The sequence below is a fragment of the Anopheles maculipalpis genome, chromosome 2RL (genome assembly GCF_943734695.1).
Source record: "Anopheles maculipalpis chromosome 2RL, idAnoMacuDA_375_x, whole genome shotgun sequence".
NCBI classification, from domain to species: domain Eukaryota; kingdom Metazoa; phylum Arthropoda; class Insecta; order Diptera; family Culicidae; genus Anopheles; species Anopheles maculipalpis.
The window spans coordinates 22,748,035-22,774,530 of NC_064871.1; the positions used below are offsets into that span (position 1 = coordinate 22,748,035).

At 45.3% G+C, this 26,496-nt stretch overlaps 9 protein-coding genes across 9 annotated transcripts in view; 5 read left to right on the plus strand and 4 right to left on the minus strand.

Annotated features, from left to right (window-relative positions):
* Window positions 1-26,496, minus strand: part of LOC126556871 (brain tumor protein) — a 138,181-nt gene that overhangs the window by 95,166 nt on the left and 16,519 nt on the right. The window lies entirely within an intron of this gene.
* Window positions 1-26,496, minus strand: part of LOC126557203 (MICOS complex subunit Mic60) — a 92,351-nt gene that overhangs the window by 29,860 nt on the left and 35,995 nt on the right. The gene's annotated exons all lie outside the window — the stretch shown is intronic.
* On the plus strand, window positions 1,475-2,931 carry LOC126558367 (glutamine synthetase 2 cytoplasmic). Its single transcript, XM_050214371.1, has 4 exons — window positions 1,475-1,688; window positions 1,774-2,306; window positions 2,378-2,621; window positions 2,695-2,931. The coding sequence occupies exons 1-4, from the start codon at window positions 1,508-1,510 to the stop codon at window positions 2,841-2,843; spliced, it is 1,107 nt and encodes a 368-aa protein (XP_050070328.1). The 5' UTR covers window positions 1,475-1,507; the 3' UTR covers window positions 2,844-2,931.
* Window positions 4,660-6,210, minus strand: LOC126558373 (beta-parvin). Its single transcript, XM_050214381.1, has 3 exons — window positions 6,043-6,210; window positions 5,345-5,706; window positions 4,660-5,277 (listed from the first exon to the last, which is right to left on the minus strand). Exons 1-3 carry the CDS (start codon window positions 6,158-6,160, stop codon window positions 4,660-4,662), a joined length of 1,098 nt encoding a protein of 365 aa, XP_050070338.1. The 5' UTR covers window positions 6,161-6,210.
* On the plus strand, window positions 6,809-7,469 carry LOC126559367 (vesicle transport protein GOT1B). Its single transcript, XM_050215516.1, has 3 exons — window positions 6,809-6,894; window positions 6,981-7,072; window positions 7,142-7,469. The coding sequence occupies exons 1-3, from the start codon at window positions 6,870-6,872 to the stop codon at window positions 7,445-7,447; spliced, it is 423 nt and encodes a 140-aa protein (XP_050071473.1). The 5' UTR covers window positions 6,809-6,869; the 3' UTR covers window positions 7,448-7,469.
* Window positions 9,097-10,189, minus strand: LOC126558649 (ADP,ATP carrier protein 2). The gene is made up of 3 exons (XM_050214701.1): window positions 9,748-10,189; window positions 9,542-9,669; window positions 9,097-9,459 (listed from the first exon to the last, which is right to left on the minus strand). Exons 1-3 carry the CDS (start codon window positions 10,170-10,172, stop codon window positions 9,110-9,112), a joined length of 903 nt encoding a protein of 300 aa, XP_050070658.1. The 5' UTR covers window positions 10,173-10,189; the 3' UTR covers window positions 9,097-9,109.
* LOC126558288 (carbonic anhydrase 13-like) lies at window positions 18,543-19,787 on the plus strand. Its single transcript, XM_050214278.1, has 2 exons — window positions 18,543-18,644; window positions 18,714-19,787. The coding sequence occupies exons 1-2, from the start codon at window positions 18,551-18,553 to the stop codon at window positions 19,772-19,774; spliced, it is 1,155 nt and encodes a 384-aa protein (XP_050070235.1). The 5' UTR covers window positions 18,543-18,550; the 3' UTR covers window positions 19,775-19,787.
* Window positions 22,370-23,361, plus strand: LOC126565515 (carbonic anhydrase-like). The gene is made up of 2 exons (XM_050222703.1): window positions 22,370-22,433; window positions 22,568-23,361. The coding sequence occupies exons 1-2, from the start codon at window positions 22,370-22,372 to the stop codon at window positions 23,359-23,361; spliced, it is 858 nt and encodes a 285-aa protein (XP_050078660.1).
* Window positions 24,782-25,842, plus strand: LOC126558591 (carbonic anhydrase 7-like). Its single transcript, XM_050214630.1, has 2 exons — window positions 24,782-24,839; window positions 24,932-25,842. Exons 1-2 carry the CDS (start codon window positions 24,782-24,784, stop codon window positions 25,840-25,842), a joined length of 969 nt encoding a protein of 322 aa, XP_050070587.1.

Here is a 26,496-nt window from a genome sequence, read left to right on the forward strand (position 1 = left end):
AATAAGTTCAAAATTGAAGAACTTTATCTTGCCTGCTACTGATTGCAAATAGCTTATCTACTTTTGATAAATCGTTGTAATTTAATCAACATGGCACGGTGAGTCTTTTTGACGAAACAAAAGTGTTTCTAGTCACAGCTAATATGATTTAATTTTTTATTTCGTACGACGTAATCTGTAACTCTTTGGGAGGGTCTCTTTCTAATTCGGAAGACGGATGTTGGTCCCGCGCACCAGTAGTGCTTCCCCGCTCTTCGAAAGCATTAGGAGAAATCGTCGCCGGCTAAATCGGTTCACTGTTAAATACTTCTCCTGGCTTGTCAAGAAAAAAAGGATAATTTTCCGACAATAGCAAAATCGTTGTTAAATTAAAAATGTTGCGCAAAATACCAGAAATAGCAATCACTCAAAGGAATTAGTACATTTAAATTTCGATTCCCATTTATCGTGCAATGCTTTTGAAGGATTTATTGCAATGTTGCATACAATGTTAAATATGTACACTCAACTCAACATAAAAGCTAACGCGCTCGCGTGTTGACTTTTTCAAATCAGGTTATTAGATCACCGCTCTGATTTCCGTTCCGTTCCAGCCCTATTTGTTGATTAATATTTGCTTAGCTAATACTTAGCTGCTCACCGGGTGTCTCGCCGAGGCACTTAGTAGCCAGTCCAACCGAGACTTTCATCTACAACCATCCGTAACAAAGACGCAATACGCAATTTTCCAAGATCCGACACCGACAAAGGTTCCATCTTCGCTTCGGAGCCGTGCATTTAGTGTAGTGTCCGATTCGAGTCCGACTCACGGTCAACTAATCACACTAATCGAATCAGTAGCACCTCTCCGTGCCAGAGTAACCACCATCGGTAGGATGGATTCTTCTAATGGACTTTTTTCGTTCTCCATCATCTGCAAGACGCCGTGATACTAATTAGCGACTCCTCATGGCTCACGGGATTTTTGCATGGGATGAGGTAACGGCTAGAGACGATCCCGACGGGTGACGGACTTTTGACACCTAGTCGACGAATGTGTTGGCGTGGTGGTGGTTCGTTACCGATAAAAGATAGAGCGATCGAGATCGGACTAGTCAGTCGATCGGGTAGTGTTGGGTGTACTAGTGCCACTGATTGAGTTTCGGTTTTGATTTTGGTTTAATTTTCTATTACTTGTCTGCTATTAAACAACTTCAAGATGGTTGGGTGAGTTCAGTGTCCTGTTAAAAGTGATCAGTGATACTCCAAAAAAAAAAAAAAGGAAACTTTCCAAGTGCTCGTACAGATGATCGGTTCACTATGTTCGTGGTTCAGTTAATCATCTGCGTTATGCTAAAAATAGAACCCATTGCATTCTGGCAGAAAGTCGCCAATAGTTGACATAAAGAGATTTACCGAACCAGTGCGCCGTGCTCTGGTCACGGTCGGACATACTGAAGGGACTGAAAAATGCAAACCGTGTTCCGCACAGATGTCTGACGAATTGCTTTGTCTTCTTCCGCACAGAATGTCGCGAACGCTGGAACTGTCGCCAAATGCGCACATCAACAAGTCGCTGCTCGACAAGTACATGGCCTTGCCGATGCCGGACGGTAAGATTCAGGCGACGTACATCTGGATCGATGGTACCGGCGAGAACGTCCGCTGCAAGGACCGTACGCTTGACTTTATTCCCCAAACGCCGAGTGGTAAGCCTTTTTTCTGGGGTCAACAGCTTCCCTAAAGAGAGTAATTTAATGAGCGTTATTTGCGTTTTCCCCCTCCATTTTATAGATCTACCGATCTGGAACTATGACGGTAGTTCCACCTACCAGGCGGAAGGATCCAACTCGGACGTCTATCTGCATCCGGTCGCCATCTATCGCGATCCGTTCCGTCGTGGCAATAACATCCTAGTTCTGTGCGAAACTTACCACTACGATGGTACACCAACCGAGTCGAACAAGCGCAAGTCGTGTCTGGAGGTGTGCCAAAAGACGGCCGATGAGAAGCCGTGGTTCGGTATCGAGCAGGAGTATACGCTGCTGGACGTTGATGGACGTCCGCTCGGATGGCCGAAGAATGGATTCCCGGGACCGCAGGGACCGTACTACTGTGGTGTCGGTGCGGACAAGGTGTATGCTCGCGACATTGTCGATGCCCACTACCGGGCCTGTCTGTATGCGGGCGTGAAGATTTGTGGCACAAACGCCGAAGTTATGCCGGCCCAGTGGGAATATCAGGTGGGACCGTGTGAAGGCATCCAGATTGGGGATGATCTGTGGATGTCCCGGTTCCTGTTGCATCGTGTGGCGGAAGAGTTTGGAGTACGTTTCGTATGAACACGTTTGTTGAGAGTGCTGTTGGACTAATCATAGATTCGCTTTTTTCAAACTAGATCGTTGCCACACTGGACCCGAAACCGATGCAGGGTGACTGGAACGGAGCCGGTGCCCACACAAACGTTTCCACCCAGACGATGCGTGAACCGGGTGGTCTGGCCGAGATCGAGCGCGCAATCGGTAAGCTGTCGAAGCATCACGAGCGTCATATCCGTGCCTACGATCCGCACGGTGGAAAGGACAACGAACGTCGCCTGACCGGAAAACACGAAACTAGCTCGATCCACGATTTCAATGCCGGTAAGAATTGGTCCTCATGAGGTGTTGCCAGCAGATAAAATAATGCAGAGATTATTGCTTCTTTTGGAAACAGGTGTCGCTAATCGTGGCTGCTCCATTCGTATTCCGCGTGGTGTGTCCGATCAAGGGTTCGGGTACTTCGAGGATCGTCGCCCAAGCTCCAACTGCGATCCGTACAGCGTTGCCGAGGCTATTCTGCGCACAATAAGCCTCAACGAATAAAAAACAAACAGTTTTCTGCGCTACTAACGTATTAGTGTCGTCGGACATTCCATTGTTTTGGAAAGTTCTATTTCCATGAATGAACAAACAAAAAAACACGATATCTATTATACTGCATTCTCTATCAACACCCGATGAATGATCGGATCTTGATTATCCCATGTTTTCCTTTCCCATATTCTGTATAAGTATTTCGCGGTTGCTATGGTTACGCAAGATGGAAGGATGGATGGATCTTGCAAACACATTTTACGATGAAATCAGTTTTTTTTTTCTTACCTCAGTGAGCTATGGCGAGCGTCGTGTTATTAGCAATGTGAACGAAAATGGGTTGTTTGTACCTTGAAAAGCGAAATAAAAAATGTAAAATAGTAAAACGTAAGTGATACACATTCGTAACTTTAATTCTTGTAATAACAGTATTACATTCGAAATATATACCACAATAAAAAACCTCACTATCAGCGAAACTAGTTACTCATCAGCAAACGTCGAGGGAAACCACCGACAAGATACACATGACACGCATATCTGATCTGTTAATCACTTGTCTTGTTTACCGATAATTACTACTATACTACCACCACTATTACTATTCGTGCCCACGACGCATTTGTTGTGGCTTGAAGGCGTGCAATTATAGCCCTTTCCTATTGTTGTTTTGTCGTTGTTGCTCCATCGCGGAACGGATGCGGGTCGAAATGAACCGACGCGGTAAAAATAACCCTCGAAACGTAACACAGGTTGCTTTGATGGCGTTGTGTCTTGAACTTGAACGAAACCGTTTGTTTTGTGTGAGTGTGACAACCATATCGTGTAATGAATTGCAGTGCCATCCGTGACACCGTGGGGACACGTTTGCATGCAGTTTTATTTTCCCACATGTTGTGGGTATGCAACATGCGTACATAACTATTTACGCAGCGCGCATCTCAATTAGTGGCAATAAATAAATGGTTCTGGGTCGGACATGTAACAAGATTTATGAGGCTCACCTAGGCACTGTTCAGTTCAATAGTTCCAATCGTTTTATGCTAATGTTTTATTCTATGCTCGAAATCACATCCATTACCATTTGTTTGATACGTGTTTATTTATGCTTTACATCTTCTCATTCGGACCCGGATTGGATTCCATTCGGAGGTGCTAAGTTCTTGTTTACTTAATAGTGCCAATTAGGACCCAGTTTCTAAACGAGGGAACAATTACATCTCTAATGGAAACCGGAATCATGTTCCAGTATAGCAATTCAATCATCAATCCTTATTCTACTGGGAGGAAAGAAAAATCGGTAAAAATTAACTATTTGTTTTGTTTCTGGTTCTCGCCTAGACTTGTTCAGTTGGCGTCCAGATTTTTACACATTTGTCGTGTTTCTTTCATTACTATCAATCTCGTACACATCATCGATCAGAACGCCGATAGAGTCATTCGTCCTTGAAGTTTGGTTAGTTTCGCAACGTTTTATTCGATCGGCAAAAAACGTTAGCACAACAACGACTGTTATAAGTATTAATCACTAGTTAAGTTGTAAAAATTGAAACACAATTCAAGGCACTCGCCGTCTATCCGTGTGTGGGGGGATATAAATATAATTAGTTGTCCTCTGGAAAGAGATCGTAAAAGAAAGAATTAAAAATTTATCTATAAAACACATTAATACCCGCACTTACATGTTAATACTCGCTCTTTCTATACGCGTTTGCATTACATACAATAAAAAAAAATGACGAAAGGCACATTGGTTAGCTGTCGAATGGGGGGCGTGACCGCTCTTCTCTCAGTTCCCGATATCCTGGGTTCTGGATCCTGCTGTTCAAGGGTTGTTTCTGTACTTCGTAAACAGTGTGTAGAGCACTCGTAGCGTGGACTTAAGATCCATGTTAACAATATCCTCAGGTCGTGCCTTCGGTCTCAAACCCTGATCCATCATCAGCTCAAACGCAAACGCCACATTGTGCGTCATCTGATCGGCATCCTTCGGCGTGAGATGGAAATCATGCAACGGCACGAAAAATCCGCCCAACAGCCCCATCAGCAGACACAGAAATACACCGTCCTTGAAGTCGGTGTTCAAATCGGCCGCTTCAAAGTTCAGCTTGTTGAGGTGTTTGTTGACGAACGAAATCAGCGATCGTTGTACCACCTTCAGCTTGTCCGGCGCATGATCGAATAGCGTATCGAATGCGTCTGGTTCGCATCGCATACCGACGTCATCGTACGATTGGGTAATCTGCTCCTGGAACCGTTGGCTTGTGAGCTTTCCGTTTAGTTTCTGGACCATCACCACCGTCACGAAGACGTTGTCCGGCAAGCGGATCGGTGCACGGTAGTGGCGTACCAGAGCGACTAGCAGATGCAAAATTGAGACAATGTTTTTCGTGTGTATACTTTCCACCGTCCATTTTGGGGTGTTGTGGTGATAGCCGAGAGTCTACAAAAAGAGTGTGTGTGTGCATTAGAACAATTTTTATGTTTAACTGCATTGGATAAAGTCTTACATGATTTACAGCATTCAGCACGACGGACAGCTTCTGCCGTTGACCTTCAGCGGATTGTGTTACTTCCGGTACGTTAAGCTTGTTGTTGGACAGCTTTTCCCACAACTTTTGCAGTACCTGACCGTCGTACAAATCTTCCTCGATGTTGGTGACGATGATACGCTCCTCCACCAGTTCATCATTGATCCAATCGATCAGCACCTGCAACAGTTCTTTCACCTTTGGCATTTGCAGCGATGCTGGTTGTATGATCGAACGAGATTCATTATCTTCCAGATTGTAGTCCTCCGGCGGGATGATCGGTGCATTGGGGCTTCCGGGCGAGTCGATCGCAATTTTGCCTTCCTCCTGGATTTCTTGCACTGTCGAGACGAAAATAGAATAGATGCTCAGATGTTTACTCAGCGCTACAGAGCGTTGTTTACGTCATTGTTTGGGCGTATGAATATCAACCCACACACATGCGAGTAGCGACTTTATTTCGCGCAACTGTGTTAAGAATCGTAAAATAAGGCAATATTCTTAAGAGATCTATCCCAATAGCTTATCCGTATTGCTTCATAGCTTTTCAAATAATGGATTAAAACACTTTTTATCCCGTGGTGGAAAAGGGAATAGCTACCATAAAAGGAAATAAACACACTGTCGCTACAGGGGCACCACCAACAGTACCTTGACCGATTTGCTGTTCTACGTACCTTCCTTTATGCGCTTTTTTCTACCCAGGGTTCCGATTTTATCCCAGATGCTTTCTTCCTTATCCGCACGCCCGGATGTGGGCGTTCTGGGAGATTTTGGACGAGTTAGGGTGGACATTCCGAAATTTGTGTTGCACCTTCGCTGGGATTGTTTTCCTTTTTTCTGGTGTGTGTCACTGGCTGGTTTACATTGACAGCTGTTGCTCGACGGCCAAAGCCAAAGTCGCTTGAAAAGAAGGAGCAAGTAAAGTCGCCTCGAAATAAAATAGAGAAAGTATGCTTTTGATACAAATTTCGTTAGAAATAATCCCTTTAAACATTTCCGAAAATTTATGCTGTTCCTTTGTAGAACAAAAATCAAGGTCCAAATTGCACCAACATTTCTTTGGCTGCAATAATTTCAAACTAGCAAAAAATACACGTTTCTAGAGGGATCCCATTTGACAGTTCCAGTCAAAACAGTCAGCAACGTCAAACAAATCAATGTCATCGGTTTTTGTTGAGTGCAACTGGTGCAACTGTTCATGCTCTGTTTTTCTCATCATTTTCCGTCGATTTTTCCAATTAAAATAGTGATATAAAATGATACATTACTAATCGGCTAGTGCACGGATACTTTGCTGCCCCTGGATCCAGCACTGGGATTTCCCACGCAACTGCATTTAATCCGTAACACCACCCAAAGCCCCAATAGCTGCGAAGGGTTTCCGCGCCGAATGACGTGGAGAAAACAGCAGGTCCTAGCACTGCAGCGCGATTTCCGATTACCGATTACAGCAAATAATTCAGTAAGGGTGTGATTTGTGGTAGTAGAACAGCGTCACAAAATGTTTGAAATTACAGACACACAAAGTAAGTATGGGTTCTACGTTGAGTCTAAAACTTCCGCGGAAAATGAATAGTTTTTATTGAGAGTGTGTTTGTTTTGTTACTTTTAGAAATCGGAGTCGGTTTGGCTGGCTTCGGTATAACGTTTCTGTTCTTGGGGACGCTTTTACTGTTCGATAAAGGACTGCTAGCGATAGGAAATGTAAGTACAGCGAATGATTGTAAAAATATTGTACTATTTTAATCCTTATTTGTTTCTTCCCATGCTTAGATACTGTTCGTGTGCGGTTTAGCCTGCGTTATTGGACTCGAGCGAACGTTTCGGTTTTTCTTCCAAAAGCATAAAATGAAGGCTTCGATTGCGTTCTTCGGTGGCATTGCGATCGTATTGCTCGGCTACCCATTGATTGGAATGCTGATCGAAATGTACGGTTTCATACTGCTCTTCAGCGGGTTCTTCCCGGTGGCCATAAACTTTTTGCGACGGGTACCAGTGTTGGGCAACATTCTCAATATGCCCGGCATTAGTAGGACCATCGACTGGTTGGCCGGCGAATCGGACAGAACAACGGTATGATAGGAATAAGCAAAAACCTTCCTCACCCCGTCAGTGAAGATTGGTGATCGTTCCGACATTTGTTTTCTGGTGGCGGTTGTTCCTTGTCAACGAACCGGTTTGTTAGTGAACACGATAAAGTGTAGGACATGGAAGAGGGAATTACGCTTGCAAAGCTAGAAAAGTGACCAACTCAAAGTGTTGTCGTTGATTGGAAGTATTTGTGCTCGTTTAGTTAAGTTGAATTGTACCATACGCACTAGGGATTCGTTTATTCTCGTTTAGTTAGAATCGTTTTAATGAAAAGTTTTACAAGCGTGCAACCCAACCAGCAGTGGTCACCATTGAATGAGGCACATCAACCCGTACATGGTTGATGCGGATAAAAAGACAAAGATTTTTCATTTCAATTGCTAAGATAGAGGCATTTTCCTTTTTGTGAATAAGTGCCCAGTGTTTCCTTTTTGGGTTTTGTTTCTTTCTACCACAAGAGGGTCAAAGTCGATAGGCAAAAAAGAAAAGGAAACAGGGAAAACGTGGCAGGGTTCAACCATAAATCGTATCATGATTGTACTACTTTTCCCCTCTCAGCAATATGTGTACATAAGGTAATAAATTTTGTATTAATTAGCTACTTTTTGTGAACCGAAATATGGTTACGTTGTACTGCAGTAAGTTTAATGCGTTGTGCATGATGAGATTTTCTTTTAAATTGCGTGTCTCTTACCTCTTTAGAATACACCAAACTACCAGATCAGTACGAACCATCCCTTGCTGCGTCCGTGCAACTGTGCAATAAATATGAAAATATTTCTTTCCAGGGAAATGGTTACAGCAACTAAAAAATCTTGGGTACGACCTGCGATAGTAAACCGGAGTAAATGTGAAGCAATGGAGTGGAACGGTCCCATGGTCTTTAAACAGTTACTTCAACCGTTTAATTAAAAAAAATAAATGATTCCTCCATGTCTAGATCTACGTGCAAAGGTCCAAGTCTTCGAATGAGTTTTAAGCTGTTTTTTCATGTTTTATTTGTATTTTTTTTTCGTCAATATTTTCCTTAAGTTCTTGTCGTTAGCACTCTTTTTGCTTCACATGTCTTTCTCTTTAACGTCTAATGCAGAGCTTCATAAGCTCGTCTCCTTCTCTATCTACACACGCGAAGGATCACGATCATAGAACATCATGATTACGCGATATAGTGGGCTCGCACACTCGACGTGGCTTTTGTCGGACGTGCGATGATTGGATGGTGTTTGTCGTTGGGCTGTGAAACACATGCACGACGACGTCGACGAGTGATCGATCGGTCGTTGGGTTGGTGGAACACAATTAAATACATTATAGGATATCTGTATGGCACTAGGGCTCGATAAAACACTTTACTCTAGGGTTTGGTTCGGCAGAATGGTACGGCTCGTTACAGCCGACAGCTTTACAGTATGTGAGCGCAATGTATATCGAGCTTTTTTACAAAAAAAGAAGGATAGTTCGAACACCATGTTCCGATTCGTTTTTTTTTTCAGGGATTGGGATCATTTTCCTTTAGTTTTTGTTTGTGTCTGTTCGTTGGAATAGGACACTGTAGCGGAATGGAAGGATTACGTTGGAAGAGGATTTGGGAACGCGAGGAAGGGAAGGGAATCTTTTGGGGGTGGTATAGGGCTGGCGTAGGGAGAGGATTTACAGAAGCTTCTTAATTTCATCGTACAACACCAGCACGAATGCACCGCCAGTACCACGGAGCACGTTCGAGAAGGCACCCTTGAAGAAGGCGCCGCTACCCTCCTGCTTGGCGATGGTGGCCCAGCAGTGGAGCGTGCCCTTGTAGACCATCTCGGACTTGGCGCGACCCGACTGCATCATCATGCGACGACGGACGGTATCGAAGGGATAGGACACAATGCCGGCGACGGTCGTCACGACCTGAGCGATGGCCCAGCTAACGTAGAATGGTGTAGTCTTCGGGTTCGGCAGCATACCACGGGCAGTATCGTAGAAGCCGAAGTAGGCAGCACGGTAGATGATGATACCTGTAAATGGGTCGAATTAAGCCGTCGTTTTACTTTATTGAACCCGATGAACCCCATGGCTCTAACGCCAACTCCAACTCACCCTGGACGGATACACCGAAACCTCGGTACAGACCGACCAGACCGTCAGTCTTGAAGATCTTCGAGATACAATCGCCCAGACCCTTGAACTCACGCGCTTCCGAACCCTTGCCGACATCGGCAGCCAAACTGTGGAAGAAGACGTCGTTTCAGTACAAAAGTTACAGGGACAAGAAAGAATTCGGTGCCGTAGAAGGGCCACCTTACCGGGTACGGGCGAAATCAAGCGGGTAGACGAAGCACAGAGAGGTAGCGCCGGCCATACCGCCGGACGCCAGGTTACCGACGAAGTAGCGCATAAACTGGGTGTTCTTGTCAACACCGCCGAGGAACACCTGCTTGTACTTGTCCTTGAAGGCGAAGTTAAGTGCCTGGGTCGGGAAGTAACGGATGACGTTGGCGAGATTACCACGCCAGAAGGCGGAGAAGCCCTGCTCGCGTGGAATGCGCACGAAGCAATCGACCATGCCCTTGTAACGGTCGGCCTCGGCGATCTGCTTCGAGATGTGCTGAACCTGTAGCAGCAGCTTGACGCGCTCGATCGGGGCGACGGCCGTTTTGGAGATTGCGGCCGAGATGCCACCGGCGGCAAAGTCCTTAATGAACGCAACTGGATCCGAAAGTCCCGGCATTGTTGGTGGTGTTTACTGTAAGAAAGGTGCGCGGGAAAAGAGCGGAGTTATATTGCAGGGTGGGTAGGAAGGTTGGGCTAGCTAAAGGTCTTCAGGTGCTACGAATGAATTGGTAATTCACCATGATTTCATAGAATTTGCTTTGAACGAGTTTATCAATATTGAAAGACGCTTCCGCCGTTTGACGCCACGCGCCAGACAATAAAACATGGGGTAAAAACAAACTGGACCCCTTCGCCACTGTGCCACAGTGCTTGTAAGTGATAGCGGATGGCTATATTTGTCCACCGAAAGGAAATGCAATGACATATGTACACTATGGCAATACTTGAGATAGAGCTAGTTTCGTACAAGTGAAAAAGGGCTTGTAAATTAGACGGGAAGCCACGTGTACACCGATTCACTCCGATACCAACGAGGCGAGCGGCGGAGACCAGTAGCATAATAGCAATCTTGCTACTGTTGCATCACCAGCAGGGTTGCATGGTAGTCGATCGATTGTTTGCGTAAGCGATCTTGGTAGGATCGGTAGGTTCTATTTTCATCGAAACGCCATTTGTTGGCGTGCTTTGGTGCACTTGTCGCGAGGTCAAAAACCAATAACAAGGCATGAATATCAACACCACTCGGAAAGGATCGCTCCCCTTGGTTGAGTCACCCGATCTACAGCTGTGTTATGCAAGATGCGTAGTTATTTTCCCCCCTTTTTCACAGACTTTAATCTGCTGTCGCGGAACACTATTCGATCACACTATTCAAGATGGCGCAAGTTTTCACAAAGATGGAACCAGATTTGCAAGATTGCGTCCGATGTTACGTAACCCTTTTCTCTTCCATTTTCTCGCCTCTTGCAGATAGATGGGACACTACACTTGCTAGGGTTTTGCTACACGTCAACGTTGCCCTTCCATTGGTCGATTCTTTTTTCTCGTTACAATACGTACTTGAATTACGGTGTACTGAAGGATGAATTATCCTTTACGACTTTCGGTAGGCGGCTGCTGCTGCTGGCTGCACGAGATCGCGGCTTATTGGGATGGGATCCTTACTAAAAGACCGCAGGACAGTGAGTGACGTTCGGCGTTGCATTTATTAAGCTCTTAGTTATTCTGCGCTAAATCCGAAGCCCTTGATCGTGATCGAAATGTGATGCTCGGGCAGTCGTCTGCGCGCGCGCGCTCGCACCATCACACCAACATGCACATCGTACGGTAGCGCGAACTGCATCCGACCACTGCAGCTGCTACCATCTTCACTTGGTTTCCCTAGATGCACCGCTCACCTCCTGGGAGGACGGTACAACCCGTGTACGATACACACCACCACGCTACAGATCATATGATCGTTGCCACTATGCTAGTTTCTTTTACCGCTGTGGTTCTTTGTTTGGCTAGCGGTGGTTTTGTTTGGAATACACGAAATCTTTACATTACTCTCTCTCTCTCTCTCTCTCTCTCTCTGACCACCCCTGTCTTTGAGTCTGCTGGATCGGGGTGGTTTTGCGTGCATCGTGCCCTTAGTTTTCTTCGCTTAGCGTGTCCGCGAAAAATTCGCTCGGCAAAGGCGTGTAAATAGCGACCGCGTATGTGCGCCGCCTGCCCTTGATCTACAACGGGCAACCCAGTGCAGCGTATCCTGTTTCTGGTGCACCCGCGACAGAGAGTGAACCCCGCAAGTACGTTGGTTCGTTGGCTGTAGTTCAAAGCTTGACCACGAACTCCAACATACCGTGCGGTTCTGAGATTTTTTTTTGTACGCCGTACCGCACGAGTGTGCTGGGTGCGGTAGAAAGATAGTGCGCTAAATTTGAATACCTTAAGCACCCATCGATTAGTGTAGAGAAGAAAAAAAACATGACACGAACATGAGCGGATCTTACTATTGGTATAACGGATGGGGTGTGGTGAGAGAGAAAAAGAGCGAAGGGGGAGGAGAGGGGCAGGTTGTATTTGGTCTATTTATGGAGACACGTATGTTGCGCTTGCTGTTGCCGAGAGTGCAAGTACTTTTGTAGGTGAGAAATGCATCTAATCGTGTCTCTAGGTCAATGATTTCTTCCGATCTTTTGGTAGTGGCCGTGTCCGCACTAACACATCGTCGGTTTGAAGGGTGAGAAGTATTACAAGCGTATGGCATTACGAGAGGATTTCTATATAATCGCTTAAATAATAATGAAACGATTTTTGTTGTAGCTAATAACCGATCGGCGATTGATGTGATGCTTGTAGTAGCAGATGGATGAAACGGATCAGTACTGCTGCAACGGCAATACTTCAAGACATCGGTGAACTATGCAGCTCTAGATAGGTTAAAACTGCACTAGCTGCAGAGACTCGATGGAACATTTATTATCTTGCGGGGAAAAAGATCTAGACGGGGTTCAATGTTGAGTCCTGCCTTGTGAAGATCGACGCCTCCACCGCATTGGCCACCTCATCGACTCTGTTCAAAATTAACAAATTGCTCTCATCCGCTTGAGATTTTTGCATCCGTTTATGAATCACAAGAACTAATAGCTAATGTACATTGACCTCATTATTGTGGAGCCAATTGAACTGGCCAGGCACTGGTGCCAGTGGCTAGAATAATGGATAAGCAGCATGTGAAAACCGAAAAGCTACCATGGCATCGCCTGATAATTTAATAAATATGAGTGTTGGGAAGATTAAATAATTTTTTTTTGTACATTATTTAAAAAAAAATTTAAAACTACCGTAAGTTTAGCTTCAGCACAAAAAGATATAAAAATAAAATGAATTGTTGTCAACAAATTTATTGTGTATTGAAGTGAAATGAACTGATTTTTAAAAATTAAATTTTAAGCTCCTAAAAGTATGCAATTAATTATTATGTAGCAGTTTTCTTATATCTTTTTTCTTTTTTTTTATGTATATTTACAAGGAAACATGTTTAAAGCTTGATGTTTGGGATGTGATTTGCTGAGAATTATTTTACAGAGTAGCTTGAAAAACAAAACTAAATTCGATAATTCATTAAATTCAAATAGTACACGCAAAAATTGCATCTATAATTAATGCTTATTACACTTTTTTGTTTCAATTACTATAAGTTCTTTGTTCGCAGTACATTTGTTTGTACATGTAATGAAAATCATAATGCAACAAAGCATTCAAACGAAAGGTATCAATTACAAATAAATCAATCAGTACCATTATTACCAGCAGCTTTTTACGCGAGCCCGTTACAATTGACCGTTTCCATGTTCCGTGTGTCAATGTCCGGCTTAATAGCTACTCCGCTGGACGCACACACGCATTTGTATCCCACATCTAAAAGACTTTTCTGTACAATCTAATAAGTATTCCGTACTAGCAGACACCAATGCAACGGTAATTGAAAGCAGTTGAAATCTATTGCACACCCCACCTCTGTGAATCGTTCCATCTGGTCCCTGGAGCGTTTTGGGCGCATGGATGCATGGGTGCATGGCAGGTCGATGTGCAAAAAATCCCTACTCTGTGATATGAAACGCGTCATATCAAACAAACAGGTTCTGTTGGTCAAGTTCGATTTGTAGACAACGATAAGATTGATTACTGCGCGGCATGAATACAGGAAGTAGATCGACTTTTCAGCCCGTTTTTTAGAGGACATTAGTTTGTGTTTATCTTGTCCTCAAATTTTTATAGTGACAAAAATATCCCACAGGAGAATTCCTGATTTCTAACGCTCAGTGCTCAGTAAGTAATCATTATAGCACGTGTTAGCTGGTGACACTTTCGAGAAAATCCACACCGTAAAGAACCTCCAGAAAGCGAAAGAGTTCCTTGGGGGATTTCTATCATCTTTGGAATCGAAACACAGTATAGCGCGTCTCGCGGCAATGACGCGACGAATCAATCATGCTGTAATACCATCTCGCATCTCGCTCCTCGAAAGTACTGACCCACACGTACAGATGACTCACGTACCGTTCCTACACGGGGGCGGAAAAACAGACACTACAATTAGTTACATGTTATAAGACAAAATTTACAAACTTCTGTAATGTGAGTCACGCCATGCAAAAAGCTTGTGCCATAGGGAATGCAATTCGCATAAAATAGTAATACCCAATTTGGGAAGATCGTTTGTTAGCGGTTAAAGTGTCGTCCCAAGACATTGCAAGCCACTGCTCGGCATCGCTACCCAAACCAATTGCGCAATGTGTCGTGTAATGCGTGTCGTTTGGACACACCATCCTAAGTCAACCTAAACAAAGTGGGTGGCAGCACGTGCATTATCAGGTGAGGAAAACATGTACTATTTGGTGTTTTTCATGCATTACTGTGTTCGATAAACAGGACAAGTAGCCAGGCAGGCAGCCAGCACGTCAATATCATGTACCGCCACTGCATTATGATATCTGCGCCAAAGCGTTTGCTAGAAAACAAGGGAAAACATAGATTAATGTTCGAAGAAAAACAAATCGTTTAGCAGACGGGCTCTGCAAACCGGGACCGGGTTCGCATTGTCAGCAGAAGTCGCACATTCCGCGCACCGCTTTACGATATGGACCTTGGCGATTGGAAGGCTAATTTTAATTTAATTACACGTGTCGGCATGCTTTGCTGGGTGTTCTTATCGAATGGGCTTTGCTATTTATGTGTTCCCCTAGCCATCGTTCGGGTCCTTAGCGCTAATAGGTTGTTAATGCTGCATCCTGTTGACATCGGCCGACAGGTATCGTACACGATGCGGCCATTGGTAAGATATCAATTGTTACCATCCAATTGTTACCACCTGGACAAGCCTCTCAGCGAGTGGATGTGAATCCATCGGTAGGGATTTTGTGATTTATCTGCTGTTTACATGCATTTGTAAGGGATCGTTCTCGAACTGGGGCAGGAGGGCCGAGTGTCTTAAGCGAAATTCCCTATCGACACCGGAAAGACGCGAGCGGGTAATGTCATCCCAGGCCATTCGTCATATGTGTGTGGAGAACCCACGGGCCCTAGCACAGCTAGCCCAACGGTTGGGCACACTATTTAAGTCCCACCCGGTACTGGAAGGGCAGCTCAATCGAGTGCTAACCTCCAGCAAGTTCACTTACCATCCGACGACAAGTTTGTCCGACCGACACGTCTCCGATCAACACGCCGCGCAGCACACAGCGGCTGGACAGGTTTACAAACATTCGCGTAACGAAGACGGGAAGGTGTCTTACTTTACCGTCCCCGCTCGAGTTCAAGTGACGCGCGTCTTATCAGCGAACTTTCCGCCTTTAGAATCTAGACGAACTAAGGGGAGTGCGTCGCGAACGTTAAAACCGGTAAGTACAGTGGAAGCAGTAGTGAATTTCCCACCATAGTTGGGACCGGGTGGTGGTGGGCCTGCATGCGTTTTGCTAGAAGTGTTGAGGTGGTGAGGTGATGTGTACGATTTTATGAATGAAAACGAATGGCGCCCGTACGATGTAAACAGACTGCGCACTCGCACAGCGGTGCACTGTGCCGCTGTAAGCAAACAAATAAAGGCAGCGGTACGGTCTACGCGCCGTTGCACTCTGAATCTTAGTAGGAAAGGGCCAGTCGGATCGCAACGCACCTTCTTACACAGCGAAAGTGTAACCACGTGAAGCGATTGTGTAAGAGTGTGTTTTTTTTTGTTTAAAAACTAGTGCTGCTGCTCTATGGGGTCGCGCAAAACGTTTACCAAAACGCATGTGCACACATACCGCTAGTGTTGCCGTGTACTTTCGATTGGCCACCATTGTCTGCCGCCAAAGCCGGTCAGATTTGAATTATGACGATCCGGACGGTGATGATGATGATGTTGGGCGCTATGATCATCGATTAGTCTCGGGCATCATGCCATACCGACGACATCCCCTAGGGGTGTGCTGGTGACCTCTTTCGGTTGGCGCTTAGACAAAGCTAACCAAAGCTGGGAACTTACCGTTTTCCTGTCCCTGCTGATCCTAGGGCTCAGAGCAAGAGATAGTTGACCGGAGTTGCAAAATTTGCGGTGAGTATGATCACACACACACACTGTATGGACCTTGGCGCGTGGAGAGAGGGGTTTTCGCGAGTTCGCGGGTCATTCATCATTCTTCGAATGCGGCGCTTTAGTGGAGGACTGCGTGGAGTAGGGAGATTAATTTAATTGAACAACCGGTCAGGCACAACCTTTGCCGCCCGGGTAACGCTCGGCAAACATACTAGTTCCAACAGTTCCATTTGCGTGCGTGCGTACGTGCATGTGTTACGGGGTTATAGAGTGTGAGGCTCATCAGAGAGCATTTTACACGCATTCGGTTCCGGCTGTACAGGCATCAACGTGGTTTTATTTGTCTTTCTTGTGTGTTTTTCTTTGGTGAAGAAGAATTCATTTCCCAAAAGCGGAAGGTTCTGTTTCACAGAGGTGCAACTGACATCGGGGAACTTACTTCAAACGTGATCGTTATCGAGTGTGGCCGCTACCATCGATTGCACTCCGTTGTCTCAGGATTTTTGAACGGTACATTGAGTTATTTTTAAAAGCTTAGTGTGAATACTATAAGTGCAATTTGAAGAGACAAAAAAATATAAAGACAAATTGTGTAAAATAAATTGAAAGATTAAGGTATGTTTTAGAGCAGGTGTTTGGTGCAACAGTGCTAGTGTTTGATGTCTTGAAGGGTTGATTACTTTGGAGGCAGTAGTGTGTAGTGTTTGCATAGGCCAGTTCCATGGATGGACAGAAAATAGTTTTCTAAACTCTCGATGAACACAATAAATATTTTTTTAATCTGTTTGACTGACAAATGACAACTCCATTCGTGTGTTTTCCATAGAGCGCAGATAATCCCGCTAGTGAATTAACCATCGGGAAACTGCCTATTATTTGTCTAGAGGGCCCCACAACCATCATGGGGAAAATGAAATAAATGTGCTAGAAGTGACTAACAGTTCCATCTGAATGCACATGATTGCATTTACATAGGAAGTTCATTAATTACATGATCGTTTATGATCGTAAATTATGATTTGGAAAAGAGAATCTATTTGCGATAGTTCGTTAGTAAGAATTAGAATTCATGATTATCCGTCTTTTTCTGCTACTTGTCTTAACGATCTTCTAGATCACGTCGGTGATCGAATGGTTTACTAGACTCACTGGAACTACGTAGTTGGATAGTCAGTTGTACCTACGGGGTAATGGTGATAACCGGCACCGCAATCGCCTCTACCACCAGATCACTCCAGTGATCGTGATTATCCATCCAAAGGATAAATTTCTTCCATTTGACACATATTAGGTTCTTCTTGCTTTTCTTCTTTTTTGCTTAACGATTCATAGGTTTACCATCCATATATGGTTTACTAGACTTGCTAATACCATGTAGTTGGATAATCAGTCCTTACTACGGAGAAACGGATCAGATTTGATTAGATGGCCGGTATATTACGTCGGCTGCCTTACAAAGGCCTACGCGATACAATGGCTCTGTATTGAGTGTTGTTCTATATTACCTTCAACATTTCAAGTATGAAACACTTGACCAACACCTAAGAGTTTAGTCCAAAAATTCAATAGTTTAACACAAATTATTATCCAGTAAAAACAAACATACTTATCTTGAAAAGATGTGTTTTTGAAAGTTCAATACACCATACAAGACATACAGTACAAACAAAATCATAGAGGAAAAAACTTACATTCAGAATTCCAAGGATTTTAATTAACGTACGTCTTAAACTACATTAATTTGAAATTTTCATAGTCTATGGAGCAGGTCCTCGAAAGAAGAACATGATTAAGGGCCATTTCTAAACAATTCCTCTGTCATGATGCGTAACGAAGCAAGCTTTATTTAACGCACAGAACTTCTTCTATGAATTTCGTTGAAGCGATCAGTGATCCATGGATGTAGAGACAGTAAACGCTCGGCAGATACCTGCAACACGTCCGATAATGAAGACCTTGAACTTGATCGTATCTTTTCGGTCAGCTTACTTAATCCCCATCGGTTTCGTCGGTCAATTGTATTACCCTGTTGCCCCTAACGCCAGTCGGTAGACAGAACGTCCTCCAATTTGTGTGTAGTGTGCAAAGAACAGTGGCAAATCAAACACTTCAAACCGCGAACCATTGTACCATAAAAAGGGGGCCATTGGCGTGGTCCAGTTCGCACGGTTAGAGCCATGCTATCAGCTGGCTGAGCGCTGATCGGCTGTGGTGTCGTAGCGTGGTTCGGATCCGTGGTACGTGATCGTGAGCAGCACGTGGTTGCGGTTTTAAGCATGTTTGCACAAAAAGATCAAGAGTTTGCAACAGTATCCTCTATACCCTCCACCAAGCAGGGCGTCAGGTCGTACTAGCCCATCCGAAGTAGTGTGTTAACATTCGACTTTATCAGCATACGGACCAACTGAACTAACACGATTGTTATCCTAATGTCTGATGTTACAGAGATGCAGCTTCTCAAATGGCACGGGCAGTTGATTCTGCTGAACTTTTTAATGTTTATGTCGTGGCGACCATGTCGGGGTAAGTTGTCGGAAATTGTGGTAAAGAAGCTAGCGTCTGAATGTTCATCATTTCATTCTCGACCTACAGGACTAAACGTGCCCAACTATGGTTCTCCTTATCGTGTCAATCCTACCAGACGTTTGGGGGCCTATTCTAGCGTAAGAGAACCGGCTTACTACGACGAATACGAGCCGTCCGGCCCTAAACCCCTCACCCAAGATCAGCGCCGATCGAAGCTGACTGCCATCTCGAATCCGGACTTTTATTTTCCACCCGATCCGGAAGCGGACCTAGCAGAAGCTAATGAACCGGAACCACAGATTCAGCGATCAAAACCGAAAGCTCCACCAGCCGCACCGGGAAGCTTCTCCTACAATGAGAAAGACAAAAACGGTCCCTCACACTGGTACAGGGTAGATGCACGGTGTGGCGGACGGTATCAAAGTCCGATTCTGCTTAACACCAGCAGTGCCCAGCTGGTGAGTCGTAAGCGGCCGCTCCGTCTCGATGGACAAACCAACCTACCGCAGACAATTCTGCTACAGAACGATGGACATTCGGCCAAATTTACGTACAACTGGCGCAACGGTGATCGGCCCGTACTGCGGGGTGGTCCCCTGAAGACCAAGTATCTGTTCGACCAGTTCCACTTCCATTGGGGTGTTAATAGTACGGTAGGATCGGAGCACGTGTACGACTACCAGCGCTACCCGATGGAAATCCATCTAGTGTTCTACAACGGGCTGTACGAGTCGTTCCAGGAGGCTCGCGAACAGGTGGACGGTATAGCCGTAGTTGGGTTGTTCTACGAAATCTATCAACATTCGGTGGACGAGCCGCTCAATACCTGGACTCGTTTCCTGCGCAATGTTGTTGAGCCGAACAGTGAGTTTAGCATCCCGTTCATCGACACGTTCCCGCTGTACGAGGTGATCGGTGACGTGGAGTGGCCCTACTTTTCGTACGAGGGTAGCCTTACGACACCGCCGTGCCTTGAGACGGTAACGTGGATTGTGGCCACCAAACCGTTGCTGGTGACGGAGAAGGAGATGCGACAGTTTCGACGGTTGCAATCACCGACCGGGCTGATGGTGAACAATTACCGGCCCGTTCAGAAGCTTAACCATCGTCGGGTGTTTTTGTACTGAAAAGGGAGCGAACTGACTGAGCTGACAACGGAAAAAGCAGCACCTTTTTTTTGCAGCGATATACCAAAGGATCGACAAAGTTAGTGTTTAAGGAATTTGTTTTACTTCTTTTACGTTACCTACAGCTCTGTACGTGCAGAGTGTCCAGTGAACAAAGTATTATATGTTAGTGAAATACATAATTCTTTTATCCATTGCATATGGTTTGGCGTAGAGATTCTGCTACACGATCACTTACCTAAATGAGCTGCTAATCAAACTTTTTAATTTACAACATATTGTGATAACTTGGGGCGGTCAGGTGTTAAGGCCGGCAACGGTGCCGGTCTTTACAAGGCAGAATCAGGACTCTGTCCGGACCGTCCCCCCCCCAAAGTGAGGACTATTCAACCGCGTGGTACCGGCAAGTCTAGTCTAGGCAAAGCCATCGGATAGCCGGCGTGACCTTAAGGTCGGTAAGCAAAAAATATTGTGTTAACTTGAAAGAAACCGACAAGAGGTCAAGGCGCGTAACCAAAACTTGAAAAGAAAAGGGGCATCGATCATGCTAGTCTCAGTTGCATCCTAACCTAAAATTTTATATTCATAGGAAAGTGTCTCCGGAAAAGCAGCAACGTTTACTTTTTTATAAAAGTTTTGCTTCATCTGGTTAAACCATCGTTAAGCAGGCCAGGTTGTTCGAGTTGAAACCATTCTTGATGTTTTCAGAATAAGAAATGGCTCTCCATCAATTCCCATGGGTAAAGCAATGCCATATTGGGCAACAAATACTTTAAAAATAATAAGTAGAATTGAAGGATAAATCAAAACCATCTCGAATCGATCTAGTTGATGTGTGTTGTTTTGGAAATTTTTACCATCATTTGCGCCAATATTGATCCAATGGGCCTATGGACAAGGTAGGGAATGGTTTTTTTTTCCAGTAGAAGCAAACACGTTTTAATGAAAGATCTGCTCAACTTTACCTTTGAACACAGAGGGTAAACAACGGCGCAAGTTATGCCGCGAACATGTTCTGGAATGCCAAAAATATTGAAAGATCTGTGGTGGCCATATATCTGCCACCCTATCAGATGTTTTACGGTGATTGATTGTTTTTACTGTTTTTTCGAGGAGGCGAAAATTTTGCAATCGTTCTGGAATAAGTCATAAAATCTGTGCGATCGATAATGAAAGCTGGAAAGATAACTATTTTCTAAGAACGAGGGATGAATCTAGGCAAAATGTGAATTCACTGCGAGAAGGTGTTTGGTGGGAGAAGGAGAAGGTGTTTGATTTTTGGAAGCAGCGAGTGTTAACGTTTTGGAATCGGAAAACGTTCGGGCCGTCATTGAAGCTACAAAACATTCTAGAACGGTCGTTCTTGTGATGCTAGATCTGTGCATCAGTTGTATCAATAGAATATACATAATCATAGAATGAAGAAACTTTAGCGCGAGTGGAATATTGGAATGCTCTCAAAACAGAGTGAACATCAAACATCATTATATTCACACAATTTATTTGCCAAGTTTGGAAAATAAATGAGCGCTATTGTTCTGCTTCCGCTAATCAAACACACCTTATATACTAAAGTAAACGTTCTAATAGGAACCATTTAACGACAGGAAGAAAAGATACGATCCGTTTATTGTTATAATTATTTTTTTTCGGGGATTTTATGAATATAATTATACCTTCAGCTTGAAGCGATAATTTAAAGGACAATCAACTGCTCAAACACTTGCATTCTCAAATAGATGCGCACACACATACACACGTGCGGCACAATACCAGCATACTATACTGCACGTGCTGCACCGTATCTTAATTGCTGTTACAAAACGGTTACGGAACGATCGCACCTGATGCATCTGAGGCGATAGTGGGCAACTTCCCTTTTTTTGCATTCTAAACCACTGTGTTTGACACGTATTTTGCGCCACAAAACCTTTATAAAAACAGTTATTACTAAAAAAAAATATATATTCTTTTTCACCAAAATGGTCGCACGGTCCTAGCTTTGGAGCAAAGTTATTTGATGAACATGAATGAAATTTTTCTCCGTTATTGTCACTACATTAAAGATCACGAAAAAAATACCTATGGCCCTTGAAAGTGAATTTGATGTAATGAATTATTAATTTAATAGTCAAATATTTCCCATTTCAGTTGTTCCGAATAAAAACAGGAGAGAACAAAAAATTACTTATTATGGCAAGCATTTCAGTTAACAAAGCATTATCTCCATCAAAGTCGCTATCTTGCGCTGCAGCAATTTAGCATAGCATGAAGCGCTATTATCTGCAAACGCCGCCCTCCACACTGTAACGTTGTGAGCGCCCGTGCGCACGCGCCACCGGAAGAGAAGATAAACCGATTTTCCATCAACCCGATTCGCCACCGGGTTGGCAAAAGCAAAAACAAAAAAAAAAGACCGCCATCAAAATGGTGATCCGTTTTTGTGTACTTAAACCCAGCACTAATTTCCATTGACCGAGCATTAGTGAGTGCGCTTCACAACGTCGAGTTTTGCACTCAATTCTGTTTAAATAAGAAACGATCTATCGTCATCACATAATAAAGCCCTTTAAAGTACTTTAAAGTGGTATTACAATGGGTGCGAGATTATACTACGGGCTGGTTTTTACCGCCCTGTGTACCCTTGTGAGTGTATACGGTGAGTAACAACTGTTGTTCAGTGCGAGAACATATAAAAAGTGGCACATTTGAATTCCGGGTCAATTTTTTTTTTGGTTGATTTTTCCTTTGTATGCTCACGGTTGCTGATTCTGGTTCGTTCGTGTGCTGTAGGTGATTTCTCCTATGACTACCCGGACCGTTGGGCCGAAACCGATCCAGACTGTGGCGGCATGCGCCAGAGTCCAATCGACATCGTGCGCTCGGCGGCAGCGCTGCCACCGCTCGATCATGCCGCACCGCTACTGATCGAGGGCGCTACCCGCAAGCCGGTCTCGATAAGTGTGACCAACAATGGCCATACCGCACAGTACACGTTCGTCTGGAGCAAGGACAGCGAGCGACCTACGCTGGTCGGTGGGCCTCTCCCGTTTGCCGCACCGTACGTTTTAGAGCAGATGCATTTTCACTGGGGCGCTGATAACGGGCGCGGCTCCGAGCACACGTTCGACGGGTACGCGGGTCCGGCCGAGGTACACTTCGTGTTCTACAAGCAGGAGTACGGTACGTTCGAGCAGGCCCTGCTGCACCCGGACGGGTTGGCGGTGGTGGGCGTACTGTACGAGATCGGTGGGGATAAGGTTAGGCGGGGTGCTAAGTGGGCGAGGCCACTGCCGAAAATACGGACCGCCGGGACAACGATCACGCTCGAGGGTGGCGAAGTGTTTAGTCTCAGTTCGGTGGTGGATGGCGATTGGTTGCGGTACTACTCGTACCCGGGGAGCTTGACCACGCCGCCCTGCTCGGAAAGTGTCATCTGGATCGTGCGCAACGCGCCCTCACCGATCGCCCAGAAGGATCTGGATGAGTTGAGGAATTTGCGTGACTCGAACGATCAACCGCTGGTAGATAATTTCCGCCCGGTGCAGCCCTTGAATGGGCGCACGGTGGTGCGTTACGGATTTTAAGCTACATTCCCACCACCCCCACCACCCCTAGCCTTTCCACATCCCAGCTTTCAAGTCGTACTCTCTAATCGGTTCGTGTGTGTGCCCTCAAGAAAAGGATTATTTTTACGGTGGAAAATCGAAACAATAATTTGTATCAGAATTACACCAGCAAATTTGGTTCGTTTGCGGATGTTCAAAGTTCTCCATACAGAACACGGAGAGAGCGCTGACCACGGTTAGTTGGTGAGTGAATGTGTAATTTGCGCCACAAGAACAACAAAACAGCACACCACGCGGTCACAGAGTTTGTGTTCCTTCGACAGCCGATAAACTGGTTATGCTGTTCACGCCGTCACAGCAGAACTAGCTTTCCGCAACCACCTCTCCTTCCCCCTTTTGTACTTTCCGGGAGTGTGGAGCACGCGTGCTTTTAGAAGGGAGGCTTTCATTTCACGGTCAACCCATTAATCAACGGCGCACTTTTCGGTCACCGATGTAGGCGCGCGAGAGTAAGGCGTGGCAGTTGGGGCGGTGGTTTGGCGCTAGGAGCTGGGAAAAATGTAAGACCCCCACCCCACCGAAACTATCCGGAAGCGGTATCCTGATGGAAACGAAGCGATAGTACATAGCGTTTAAGTGAAGCACACATTTCCCTATTGTCATCATTCACTCCTTTACGAAAAAAAAAACAAAAAATACATTCTACGCATCAAGGCTGTTTTGTTCCAATTTTGTTCGAGGATCACCGAGGATCACCTTTTGATGGTTGAAAACTAGGTCAAGGGATGAATCATAAAACACATTTAAGGTGTTTATGCTCACAACACCATGCACGAAGATCGTGCCAAAGTTACAAAAACATTGTTCCAAAACTTGCGCAAATGAAAAGTTTCGCCCAAGGTCTAAGCTCACCAAACCACCGGAGAGATTTGCTTATTATTTGTCAGCACTCTTTAGCTTGCGCTTCATTTTGCCATACGCACATGGAAACGGCAATTCTGCCGGCGCTAGCCATCCGAAAAAGAAGCACACGATAAGCTTCCGTCACTCCGTTCTCACCGAGGTGCATGCAAAGACTGACAAAGCGCAAAACGAATTCCTGCGACAGTGCATTTACACCTTACCGAAAGCTATCTCCACAGCAGCAGCAGCAGCAGCAGCTGTTGTTAAGCTAGCCGTTGGGTGCCCCCAACATAGAACGCTCTTTAAAAACAGGCTTCCGGAGGACGGCAGCATTCAGAAACGCTGCAGCTTTCCACCGGTGCGGGACACACTACGGGTAAGGTCTCTTGGCAGAACCCGGATCTTGAAATAGGTCGCTAGAACGACGAGGCGTGGTTCGATATTAGTTCTGCGTTCGGACAGCTTAGCAGGCTGAGTGGGCTACCAGGCAAGAAAAGGTTGTAACCGAACGAGTCCTACGTGCGGGATTTGCAGCATGAGTGCCCTGTGCATGACACTTTTATTGGCCTGTCAACCGATCGTGTTTGCTGGAGGTAATGTCTCTTACTACAACTACCGTTCTTTGTGCGGGCGTGCACAATATTCTTTACCGCGGGGCGTTTAATTACACTACACTTGCTTACAGATGATTTGGCGACAGCTTATACGGCCGAAAGTGATCCACTTTGGGGTCTAAAAAGGACGGCCATACATCCGAACGAAATCAGCCCCGAGTTGAGTGACACAAAGGGATATTCCAGTGGATCTTCCTGGACGTACCCTATCTATGATCCACTTGGTCCACCGAATTGGCCCATCGTTGCGCCGGCCTGTGGTGGACAGTTCCAGAGTCCGATCAATATCGTCACGTCCCGGGCACTGACCGTGAAGCGTAAGGTGCCGCTAGAGATTGTCGGGCTCGACAGCTTACCCTCCTCTATTCTGGCCGAGAACGAAGGTCACTCGGTAAAGTTTACCCCACGCTGGACGCTGTGGACGCGTCCGATGATGCGCGGCGGACCGCTAAAGACGGCGTACTTCTTCGAGCAGATGCATTTCCACTGGGGTCCGAACAATACGCAGGGTTCGGAGCATACGGTCGATGGAAGGCGGTTCCCGCTCGAGTTGCATCTGGTGTTCTACAACGGTCTGTACAGCTCGTTCGACCAAGCGAAGGGCGAAGTGGATGGACTGGCGGTGGTCGGTTTCGTGTACGACGTAGTACCGAGCTCGTCCAGCTTTTCGATAAACTCGTGGTCCAACTTTTTGCCCCAGGTGCGTCAACCACACTCCAAACTGGAGGTACCGTTTACGCGTGCCTTTTCGCTGCAGAATGTGGTCGGAACGATGGGATGGTCGTACTATTCGTACGAGGGTAGCCTTACGACGCCCCCGTGCCTCGAAACAGTTAACTGGATCGTGTCGACCAAGCGGTTGGTTGTGACGGAACAGGAAATGAGCCGACTGCGGTCGCTGATCGGTTCGAACCGACAGCCAATCGTGATGAACTACCGTCCCGTTCAACCGCAGAACACACGTCGCGTGTTATTCTACTAGAATCTGGTCGCAAGACAACACACTTGTTAGTGGTAAGCAATCAAACAATCCGGATGTAGTATGCGGATTGCATACTGTTAGGCGTCGACTGTCGAATCGTTCGATGGGAGATCGAGCTGTGTTGCACTGAAGTGAACGCGTGTGCATTGATTGTTAAAATGCGTTTTGGTATTTTAAGCTGCGATCGCGATAATGGAAGCTTGACACACACGCCACTAGGGCTAGCATGTATATGCGTACTTAATAATGGTTCCTTTTGTGCTACATAAATAATAAATTAAGATGAATTCAAACGAAACATCATCATTTGCTAGAGAAATGTTCGCTAATGGATGTGATATATGGAAGAAAAGAGAAAATTAACTTTTGTCCACTCTTGGTTTGTTTAATTAAAAGTAAAAATTCTAAACTTTATTTTTCATTCTTCTCACTACACTCGCTCATATGGGCTGCGTATCGTGATAAGTCTGTGTGTCAAGTGGCCTTTCCCGTACTGTCCTCTCAGTCACTGTGTCACTTTGAATGCATTCTCTCCTTCTCACTTCTCTTCCCCAATCGTCTAATGTACTCTTGAAACTATGTTACGAGCGTATATTATTTGCTTCTGTTCTATTCGTTGTTTTTTTATCATTTCACTTACCGTACCAAACAGTA